This window comes from Acipenser ruthenus, chromosome 4 (genome assembly GCF_902713425.1).
Source record: "Acipenser ruthenus chromosome 4, fAciRut3.2 maternal haplotype, whole genome shotgun sequence".
Classification (NCBI taxonomy): domain Eukaryota; kingdom Metazoa; phylum Chordata; class Actinopteri; order Acipenseriformes; family Acipenseridae; genus Acipenser; species Acipenser ruthenus.
In genome coordinates, this window is record NC_081192.1 from 74,645,850 (window position 1) to 74,657,817 (window position 11,968).

An 11,968-nucleotide genomic window follows, 5' to 3' on the forward strand; every position below is an offset into this window, starting at 1 on the left:
CACACACACACACACACACACTTCTTTGAAGGTTCAGCTTCATGCAATCATTATCTTGAGCACACGTTGTTTTTGATACGATTCAAGTGGGGAAAACACCTGTTTTCACATAAGGTACAACCAAACATTAAGAGAACTGACAGTTTGAGTGGAAGTTCATTCCAAGTTTGAAGAATGAGGTTATTTTTGTGCGCCAATTCAATCCATTTGTGCAGTTTTGTTAGCTCTGCAGGTTGCTGAGCAAGGCTTTACAGATTTGCATTCAGTCTGCAAAACTTTTCAATCCGATTGTCCGACTCCTTGAAGTCAGCAACTTTCAGCTCCAAATCTCTAACTGAGATGACCGGAATCACCCTCAGGTCCAGTTCTTCAAAAAAGCTTCATGGTGGCGAATCATAAACTTGAACAAGGTGCAATGCCAGCGAAAGTCCACAAAACGATACTTGAACAATATAAGCAGATCAGACATGACTGGTACAAGCTGCTGCACATCCAAACTGTTGCCCTTGCAGTTTAATGTTAAGTCGATTCAAATGACCTGTAATGTACACAAGATAATTCAACTTGGAGAAGCCAGTCACAGTGAAAGTTCAGGATGTGCAACACCTTTTATTCAGTGAATGGTGTTCACAACTGCCGCTACTGTTAAAATACACTTGATTAGTTACATGGAGCAACCATGTGACCCGGCTTACTTTGAATATGACTTCCACAGAGCAGTTGCAAGTTACAGGCAATTCTGTATTTTCTTTGGCTAGTCAGTGTATCAATTTAACCTGATAAAATTTGATTGAATTTCGTGCTTAATCTTAATCTTCCTCTTAATCTTCAGGTTAACAATGCCACTTACCAATAATAGGCTCGTGATGATGCCTAATTTGAAGTGAGGGCTCCAGGGTTTTCAAATTTTGCACTGAAAATACACATACAAAAAACTCAGTGATGTCATCTACTTTCACAGACAGCAGCAACCTGTAAGTATATACAGTACCATCAATGACAAGAGACATAAAACCCAAAGATTATTGCCAAGCCTGGTCTAACCCAGATGCATTATGCCACATTTCTATCTGCACCTTTAAATTAGACTGTAAAGCCGATTCCATCTGCAGTCCTCAATGCAACATCGGATATTACATCAAAGTTAAAGATCACCTGGATGTTTTTGTATAACTGTCATGGACATGTTGGAAGTCACTGAATTGATTAAAAAAAATGGCAGTCTCCATTTTTCAACAGCCCTGCTCCTCACACTCATTTACATAAGTTCCACCATTAGCTGAAGAGATTGTGTTCTGCCAGCACCGCAATCCTAAATAAGGCTGACAAAATAAAATAGGTTAAATCTTGATCGGCTGTTGAAGTAAATTAACAAATCGCTTTCAAGTCTATCCCAGTTGCAGACGGAAACGTGGCATTTATTTCATTTCAGGACGACTGACCTTTGTGTAGGGTATTCTTACCTCATTATCAATACTTCTGGCTAAATTTCTGAATTTTCATGACCGATGAAACCCCCAGTGAAACATATAGGAACTACTTTGCCTCTTTCGCCACTGCGAAAAGAGCTCCCCCTCCAGACCACTGGAGCTTAACTGCTTCTAACTTTGTTTTCCTATTACTGTACTATAGTAAACTCAAGCTCCAGTGGTAGTAAGATGGCATTTCAAGAAGACATGGTCTGTCAATCAAGAAATGCAACCAACACACGGGCTCATTGGGCAAACTAATCTGCTCACAATCACCATGTCTTGGCACAGCAGTCAAAATTGGTACAAAACAAAAACACCACACAATTTGCAGTCTCTGTAAGGACTGATGTGTGGCTGCTTGCAGAGCTGTGAGGGGAAGCTTATATAGCGTCTGCTGGTGCAGTGTCTGACCTACTATGCTGCACAATTTGAAGAAAACATCTGAGACTTAAAATGATTTTAGGTAACAAAATAATTCCATACATTTTCTATGCCATGCAGGTCTCAAGCATGGAGTTTTGAATGTGTATATATGTTTAGCAAACACATTTGGTACCACACCAAGTTAAAGAGATCTCTGTCTGCAGGCCTTGTATTTAAAATTGTTCCCACTCCTTCAGGGCCTTCTTTCCTGTTCAAAAACAACCAGCTACTTCCCCTAATGACTGACATGCTGGGCAGCCATCAAGATTTCTTCCCCCCAAAGAGACTATTGGTGGTGGGGGAGGGGGGGTGACCTTGAAAGTAAAGCAAAAACAGACTTCCTGGGAGGTAAGGCAAGAAAACTGAGAAACAAAATACAAAACTGCACATCTGAGACTTATATAGTAAATGAAAGTGTTGGACAGGGAAGATTAAGGATATTATTTTGCTACAACCACTTTTAAGGCAACATGTACTGAACCATCTATACATTCTCACAGTGCGCTCCAGACACATGTCTCAGTATGCGTGCCAGACAGGAAAGCATTTCTTTACCTCCAAACAACGTACTAAAGTAGGGCTGCGCTCCATACTTTGTACCACAACAGGAGTATTTGATTCAGCAATAACCCGTGGTTCTAACAGGCTATAACCTGGACTCAATATTGTAATCAGCATGTTATTTACTATTACACATTTTTATGTACTTACCCTTCCAGGGTTTCACTCTCTGCAAAATAAGCAAAATAACTAAAATTAGTGAGCGTCACACAAACCATATACAGTATCACTGTGTGAAAGACCAGAGTAAACCAGAGTAAAACCTGTAGTAGGAGCCCCAGTGATGGCACAACGACAAGCCAGGTTAACACACGACAGATGCTGTTGCCACACACATTTTTTTTTAACCCTTTGGAGTAGCGAGTTTTAATGCACTGCTGGTCATACGGGAGTACAAAGGCCAGATCTGCAGATGTCCAGCTGAGCTCACCACGTGCGCCTGCTAGTAGGGTCTGCTGTAGCACGAAAAGGAGAAATGGTTCTTGCCACTTTGCCTCCTTAACCCACAGGTGCACCAGCGCCAATGTAACATTCCATGTAGAATCCCCAGCAAAGGCCGGAAACGTCACACAGCCAGGACACAAACCTGCACTCCCCTGACTGTAAGACTCACCATGCAGCTGCCTTTACCAAACGGGACTTTGGAAATATGATTTGCCAAAGATCTCCCATTTAAAGATAGTTGTTGTTTTTTTTAGAGTTGTTTTTTGTTTGGGTGTAGTAACATGAATACTCAAAAAAGAAGGGGGCGGCGAACTATATTAGATATTATCCGATTACTTGGGATGACTCAACATTTTTGTGAAAATCCTCTTTTTTTAAATCGTTACTTTCCTGTTTGTTGTGTGGTATGTGATGGCAGCACTTTCACATTGTGGCCTTGGTCAAAGAAACAAAAACGCTAGTTTATCAGCCAATCAAGTGTCGCCTGTCACTGTTTCCAAGCGCTTGTATAAGTCTTCAAACTACTTCTATGTGCTGTTGTGATGATGCGGTTTAGCCCTGACCTCATCACAGACATTTCTTCTGTTAAAAACATTTATACTGTTTGGGCAATTAAAATAACTGTGGAAAAAAGAATATGTTTAAACTTACTTGTGTGGTATTTGTGTTCACGCTGGGTTTCTTCTCTGCTGGGCTGCACTGAAAGGGAAAAAAAAAAAGTTTTTTTTAACAATAGTTATGGCAATCTGCTTTCTTCTATGAGAAGAGATGAGTGCATGCATCTGTTTTGAAAGAGAGTTTGTTTAGCTATATAAACAGTAACAGTAGTTTCTTTTTAGTTCTGTTCTCATTAACCAAAAAAAAAAAAAAAAAAAAAAAGAAGCTGCGCGAGCACAAGAGCCATAGTTGTATGTATTGTACAGCTGTACAGTATTTTGTTTGACTGTCTTTGTAAATAAGTTTAGAATTGTTTTATTTTCTGCATTTTTTCTTTATATTAATATAATAAAGGTCAAGGATGAGAAATTGAGTAAAATTTAGTAGCAGTTTATGTCCATTTGCTTAAAATCGTCAGAAATTCAGGCATAAACTTTCTCATTTCTGACGCACGACTCCAGATCTTTCTGAACACTTCTATCTGCCCACAGAGAAACTAGAGCCTGCACTTCCTCAGTGCCCCAAGGCTGTACTTTTCTCTCATCATCACTCGTTGCCTGCCATGTCTGTTGTTTTTCTTTCTGGAGTGTACTGACTGGCGCAACATAATGACAAAAATTATTAACCCCGCCCCTGGCCCAGCTTGGCTCGGAGCCAGATTCAGATGTCTTGTGAGGCTGGAGTTTCACGGTTTGGTTCTCACTCGGCTCGATAAATAGCCAGTGGACAGCCACCCGTACCCGTACAGTACCGAGCCCTCACGGGTCAGATGTGCCAGTAGAGAAGGGGTATTATATGCTATAACAAATAGTAGGCTATTACCCTTGATTCAAGTACCGGCCTGAGGTTGATATATAAGCAAGCTTGCAATCGAGACAATTCAGTTTTGTTTAAACAATAATGATTTATTCATACAACATTACGTATCTAAGATATTTTCCACTAGTATGTGAAAAAGCAACTTCTATAATATTATTACCTATCAGGTAGTCCCTCCAGGATTCCGTGACTGCGGAAAAAATCACAGAATATGTGCTCTCCTGCAGAATTTTCAATTTTTTGCAAAAAAACCAAAAACTTAAACATTTGCTCCCTACTATCACTGTACATGTCACTGGAGCGCATACACGGTATTTTTATAGTGATAAGTGTGGCGGGGTTTCAGTGTGAGCTTTAGTTCAGCCATGGAGAGATTCCTAAGGCCATCGGTGAGCTCCGGAAACAAATCTAAATTAGCACCGAATATAACGGCAAAAGATAGGGCAGAAATGCAAAATGCAAGTCCAGTATTTCCAATAACTCACTGTCACAGCTTCTGTTAAAACAGCAGAAGACCATGACAACGACCATGGACAGACAAACAGTGGCTACTGAAGATCGAAATAAGGTAAGTATTATTATTATTATTATTATTATTATTATTATTTTACAAAAGGATTTCATAGTTTAGTCAGGTTCAAAGCAAATTGTTACTCTTTTGCTAAAGGTCAGAGAAAAATTAGGACCCTTCTTGTACTCCCTATGTTGCAGGTCCTGAAAGATGTCATTCTAATTGTAAATGGGAATACACACGTTTTTTGTACATGGTGTAGTAACATGAATGCTCAAAAAGGAAGGTGGCGGCGAACTATATTAGATATTATCCGATTACTTGGGATGACAACATTTTTGTGAAAATCCTCTTTTTTTTTTTTTTTAAATAGTTACTTTCCCGTTTGTTGTGTGGTATGTGATGGTAGCACTTTCACATTGTGGCCTTGGTCAAAGAAACAAAAAAGCCAGTTTATCAACCAATCACGGGTCGCCTGTCACTGTTTCCAAGCGCTTGTATAAGTCTTCAAACTATTTCTATGTGCCGTTGTGATGATGCGGTTTAGCCCTGACCTCATCACAGGCATTTCTTCTGTTAAAAACATTTATACTGTTTGGGCAATTAAAATAACTGTGGAAAAAAGAATATGTTTAAACTTACTTGTGTGGTATTTGTGTTCTCGCTGGGTTTCTTCTCTGCTGGGTTCTGCTGCAAGGAAAAAAAAACAATAGTTATGGCAATCTGCTTTCTTCTATGAGAAGAGTTGAGTGCATGCATCTGTTTTCAAAGAGAGTTTGTTTAGCTATATAAACAGTAACAGCATTTTCTTTTTAGTTCTGTTCTCATTAATCTATATTTAATACTTTCCTGGGGGAGAGCAGAGGGCTTCTTCATCAGTGTGTACTCTTGCTGGTGGCCCTTTACGCGGATGTGTTGATAGTAGGGAAGCGCACGCTGCTTTCTACACGGAACCGCGTCCAATGTTAGTCAATGGGGGAGTTTTTGATTTTATAGATTTATTCCTTGAAATGTTAATGAGGCACTACTAGCCTGATATATGTTATATTGTAATGTAAATGTATGATATTGTATGAGAGCTTTCTGTTAAATAAACAGAAATGTTTTTTTATGGCTAGGTATTGTATTGTTTTTTTTTTTTTAAGTCATGATTTCCACTGGTAGTGGTGGTTGCTCCCAGGTTCAACCATCCTCGGGCATAATCCTTTGGGTGGGCAGTGCCCGTGAATCCCACGTGTGGAAGGGTGGTGGGCAATTCACTGACACACACAGGAGGCAGAAGGTTTACTTGCAACACTGCACTGGTGCCCAGTTTAATTTATTTTCTTTGAGTTGGAGTTATTTTCTCTTTAGCCTGCAGAGGGCGCTGTTGTCTGTGGCCTGAATACCGACAACGGTAGTCGGGTCCACAGTAATACCAATACAGGTACAGTCCAATGCTTTCGCACTCACAGGTGCTCAAAAGAATAATGAAAACAAAAGGCGAAAGAAAAAGGGAAAATAAAACACAGTAATAAAACTACAAAATAAAGCGTTACACCGACCATCGCTATCCGTACGGCCTGGGTCTCCGTCCTATGCTCACCAGTTCCCTCAACCTGCTTGTACTATTCGGGATTCTGCCCAAGTTTTTCCCCTGCTCCTAAAAATTCCTTTTCTTTTTAATTAATTATTTGGTGTGCTCGTTCTTCTCCGGCCGTGTTCGGTCCGGAAGCAGAGTTTCGTCTTAAGAGGGGCAGGCTGAGGGAACACCAAAGCGTTATCTTATAGGATGAGCAATCCCCCAAGGCCCGCCTCTCAGCCACTCAGAGAGAGGGAAAGCCAACACACCCTCTTCCCCACCTCTCCGTGTCACTGCCATGACTGACAGGCGGATCTACGAGGCTGCTGCCCCCTTCCTGCTGTACTCCGAAAGCGCCAGACCTTCAGGGGGATACATCTATTATGTGACGCTCGTCTCCAGGGGGGGGTCATACGCATCACACACGGGAGGAGTCATACGCAAAAAACACACATTATCATCTGATAGACGTATCCCCCACAACTCAACATGACACGACCATCATGACAGTAAAAATAGATATAATGAAGCATTCTTACCTTTGTAGAAGTTAGTGAGCGGTTTGCTTTGCTAACTGCCTCAGCACGCTTTAAAAAATAAAAATAAAAAAATCAATCAAACACATAAGTATATAGTTGTGATTGGGCAGTATTGTCATTTTTACACCAGATTGAGCCTTCGACCCCTTTAATTGGACAACGCGTGCGCATGTACTGTTGAACCCGATGTGCGATCAGACGAAGTCGAACATTAATAAAGAAATTATGGCCAATATAAAAAAAGAATTGGCGACTCAAAAAAATGAATGCTTTTAACGGTTTATTTGAAGATATGTATGGAAAAACATATCACTCAAAGGACAAAATGGTTTTGTATCCTTTGGAAAAGAAGGTACAATGAAATTAGTTATTTAAAAACCCAGTTCACTGTTTACAAATCATGCACAAAAAGCACCTTTTCTGGCCACAACTTCGCATTTAATTTAGAATTTACCGACTTTCCTTGATAAAAACGAATCTACGTCTGTTAGATTACTAGGCGTCCTGCTTTTGAGCAACTCTGAGGAGACCTGGTTTTCAGTCCCATGCAAATCAAATCCTGCTTTAAAACAGCTGTTGTAAAACCGAGACCTATAAGCACTCGACAAGTTTACAATGAAAAACAGGAGGATGGACTTGGAGATCTAAACACCAGGTTAGGTAGGTTATTCTTTCTGTTATTTAATTTGTATGTTGATAACTGCATAGCAGTGGCTCTAAATGTGATTGTGAGATGAAACATCAAGGTTCTTAATAGGGCGATTGAGTACATCGCAAGTTTGGAGTGTAGTTAATTTTTACTTACAGAAACATTTTTGTAAATTATTACTAGGCTGTCAAGCGATTAAAAAAAAATGTGATTTATCTTGGGATTTAAAAAAATAATTGCATATTTAATTGATACAATTACTGCACCCATCTCATTTAAATGTGTTTCATTACTGATGCTGCTGTAATGTTGGAATGTATTTTCTATTGTTTAGGTTAGGTTACAGTATTTGCACTGCTCAGATTATTTTATTAATGTTATTTGTGTAGAATTAATACAGCAAAAATGATTACTTGGAATTCTGTTTGGTACTGCGCAGATAATGCTTTTGTAGCTTTAACTGGAAGACCTTACGCACTGATGTGGCTGCTGAACTGTAGGCAGTTAGCTGGTGTCCTGGGACGAGGGGGAGAGATCGTTACCACGGGGTACTTTGAGCAAGTTTAATTGAACTCTAATGCTGTAACTAAAAGCAACAAATCTGTGCCATGGAAATAAAGAATATTGCTAAGAGGGACAAGATAGGAGTATAATTAACGTGCGTTAAAAAACGAATCACCAAAAAATTGTATGCATTAATCACAGAAGTTAACTGTGATTAACTGACGACCCTAATTATTACCCATCTGCAAAAAATCCCTCCCCCCCACCCCCAAACAAAATCCTGGTTACGCCACTGGTGAGCATCGTTCAATAGGTAAAGCCACATAACACCCTGGGGCGCTCTGCCTATGAACGCACTCCAGGATAAGTGTCATACCGTATCAGAAGGATGGCACCTCCCACTACACTATGTCCCCCAAGCACAGTGTTGGGACACTGGTAAGCTCTGGCTCAGAGGGAAGAGTGTCCTCAATGGAGCACCCAACACCACTTCAGAGCACCTCTTCATTTTACCCAGAGGACCTCCATCCATCCTAGCCTGGTGCAACCTTGCTTAGCTTCTGGGAGCTTATGAGATCAAGCTCTGTGCTGGTATGGCTGCTGGTGGTAGGTTAGTCTGGTTGGCAGTAGCTATCCAACCAAACCAACCTAATCAGCACTGGTGGGGGACTTCTGAGGAACACAGCATGCTTCTTGGAAACGGCTTTGCTAGGCCACAGCCAAGTCCAAACATACAGGTTCTACAGGACTGACATTCTACAAGATATATTAGAAAAGTTATCAAACCTATGTAAGAAAACAACACTTTTCTGAGAAATGCTAAATGCTGAAAAGATACAGATCTGAGTTTTGCTCGTTAGATTCCAAACAGGCGACATCAGCACTGATCTTGTTTATTTTAATGTTTTAATTATAATCTGTGTCAAAAGCCTTTTCCAACGATTTGTATAGGAATATTGTGGTTTAGTGTTTCTACAACTCTTTCTCCCACACACATTGGCTTGCCTCAACGTCCAATGATTTAGAAACTTTCAAGTAATAACAGGACGATATCTGCATAACTGGGGAAGTAACTATTTTCTCAAGCATTATGGAAAATATATCTCAGTTTTCCATACAGCTCACTGTTCAGGGCTGCTGCAGCCAAGAAGTGGGTGTAGCTATATTACATTTCCAATTCAAAAGAACAGATGTTTGACAGTAACAGTTGCAAATAGATAAAGGTCTGACAGCTTAACAAAAAATTTACTTTTCAACATTAAACATTATATATCTCTCCCTGCACCTTCAAACTTAACAGATCTTCAGTTTACCGCATCAGGACCGTGAAATGCTCAAAGTTGATTCTTGTTCTTAACTGTTTTGGAAGGAAAAAATCAAGTTTGAAATGTTGCTCCTTTAATTTTTTTGAGTAGTGTACATAAAATGATAATTCTTGCAAGCAAAGTAAGAACGAATAAATCTCCAGTGGTTGCAGTGTCAACACTTACCAATTTGTGTTTACGACCTGCCATATGTTGCTTAAAATCACAAGTGCTTGTACACGACACATTGCAAGTCTGAAAGAAAAAGGATGCCATTAAAAACTGTACAACATTAATATTATCTTGTACCTTTCTTCTAATTGGTAAATGCACACGCACAACAGAGAAAAATAAAAAGGGTGCCAAGCAGATCTTGTACAGTAGGAGTGTTTTTCCTTAAATTCATTGTAACTAACAAAAGGAAATATTACCTGTTTTGCACTTCTATTTGCGACACAAGTCTCCCATGTACAGTTTTCAAAGAAACACACATTATAGCAAACACTTTAAAACATGACATCTGGTGCTACATTAGCTTAAAAAACATTATCAGTTTCTATGCCTTTCTCAGCGTATATGTTATACTCTTGCACTTTCTGGGTAATTTCACCTCTGGGTCAAAGGGTCAAGTTAATGACTGAAAGCATGTCAGGTTAATGGCAGTAAATAAGCCAGTGAAGGGTTGGGGACAATTCACCCTCTAGGTGAAATGACCAAGAAATTGCAACACTAACCAAAAGCATGGCTTGCAGACTGGATGTCTTTAACCAAATGTTCTCCCAGATATCACAATGTACAATAAAAATACAAGTTTACTATAACATGTGCGTCTTTCAAAGCTGGATATTTGAGACTAATACAACAAATGTAAGTACACAGCCTGCAGGAGTTAAAGAATTATTTTGTCAGCCACAATCACTTGAATTACTGTACGCCCAAGCAATCATGCTGAAAGGCTAACAAAGTCCATGGCATGTATGCATTTAATCTACTTCACTTTCATCACATGATCTAAAATGATGGTGTGCTTTTTGGAACACATTTTTATGTTATGTTAGATGTTAAATCTGAACACACACACACACACACACACACATATATATATATATGTGTGTGTGTGTGTGATTTGTTTAGATGGTACATTAAACAGATACAGGCATGGCTGCTCAAACAGACCATTTAAATACAGAATTAAACTCACTTCACAAAAATACCGCTTTTTGTTATCCGGTGGTTTTGGTTCACTGCCATTATCCATTTTGGATCTGAAAAATAACAGAAGAAAAAAAGAATTTTATCAGAATCCATAACATGTTTGTGAAACAGTTTTCATTCTGTCCATCCAATACCTCTGCGTTGTGTGTTTTGTGTGTGTGTGTGTGAGATTCGTTGAGGAGAAAGGAATTGACACTACACGGATCTCTCAGCTTCCAGGATTTTATTTGCTCTGTAAAAACATTCATTGTCCAGTCTTACTCATATGTCATTCCCTGTGATCTCACACTCAATGCAGGAAGCCATTCAGAGAGAACGATAAGCAACACTTTGAAACAGTAGTATTTACTTTACAAAGACATATCACATTCAACATTTCAGAAATGTAATAGTCAATACTACTTAATTACTGTACGTGCAAAAACATAACCGTAAATATCAGTACAAAAGATATTACATAGGTACCAGTTTCAATATATATATATATATATATATATATATATATATATATATATATATATAACAGAAAAATATCAACGTATCTGTAAAAACATTAATTGTTCAGTCTTACTTATTTATATGTCATTCCCTGTGCTCACACACGCCATGCAGGCAGCCATTCAGAGAGAACGAGAAGCAACACTTCCATTCAACATGACTGCCTACAGTTCCCATAGTGCATCTGGTCACTCCAGGATAACTCTTTCATATAACTTAACAACTATAGACATGGTAATTGAGAATAACATTTCTAACTAAATATAAGGCAATATACTAAGTGAATTGCATTGGGGTTTTTCACTACAAGTTTCCACTTGTTACATTGTATGCAGAATCTTAATAAGCATGCTGCTTTAAAATAATAATAATAAAATAATAGACAGTACCTTATCTCAGATCAAGCAAAAATCAACCTGTTTTTAATTGGACTCACACAAATTCTCGCCCAATGACAATAGGTACTTAACTGAGGTTTATTAAAACTACTCACTTTGAATAAAGTAATAATAACAAACGTGTAATTGTCCTTCAGTGCAGTTAATGTACCTCTTCTGGTCCAAACAGCAACAGCAACAACAACAGCAACAGCAACAGCAAGCACAACTTCCGTTTCCGAGTTAGGACGACCTTTCAAAATAAAAGTCCCACCTGCGTCACATTTACAACAGCACTATATATAACAGCACTATATATGCCTTCATTTATTTAATTATGTGTGAGTCCCACTAAAGGATATGTATTATTAACTATGTTTAATTAAATTAATAATTAATTCATTTATTTGATATACTGTATATATTTATATAAA

General features: G+C 38.8%; 1 protein-coding gene across 6 annotated transcripts in view; it reads right to left on the reverse strand.

Annotated features, from left to right (window-relative positions):
- The window catches only part of LOC117400315 (histone-lysine N-methyltransferase 2D-like), a 34,556-nt gene that overhangs the window by 22,229 nt on the left and 359 nt on the right, over positions 1 to 11,968 (reverse strand). The window contains exons 1-8 of one of the 6 annotated variants that reach the window (XM_059022782.1): positions 11,651 to 11,798; positions 10,646 to 10,709; positions 9,631 to 9,699; positions 6,988 to 7,035; positions 5,530 to 5,574; positions 3,552 to 3,599; positions 2,607 to 2,625; positions 851 to 913 (exon numbers count right to left, since the gene is read on the reverse strand). In XM_059022782.1, coding sequence (XP_058878765.1) covers positions 851 to 913; positions 2,607 to 2,625; positions 3,552 to 3,599; positions 5,530 to 5,574; positions 6,988 to 7,035; positions 9,631 to 9,699; positions 10,646 to 10,702 — 349 coding nt within the window. In that variant the 5' untranslated portion in view covers positions 10,703 to 10,709; positions 11,651 to 11,798. Of the gene's footprint in view, positions 1 to 850; positions 914 to 2,606; positions 2,626 to 3,551; positions 3,600 to 5,529; positions 5,578 to 6,987; positions 7,036 to 9,630; positions 9,700 to 10,645; positions 10,710 to 11,230; positions 11,343 to 11,546; positions 11,799 to 11,968 lie in introns of those variants that run through there. The other 5 variants (XM_059022777.1, XM_059022780.1, XM_059022778.1 and 2 more) reach the window with 5 other exon arrangements.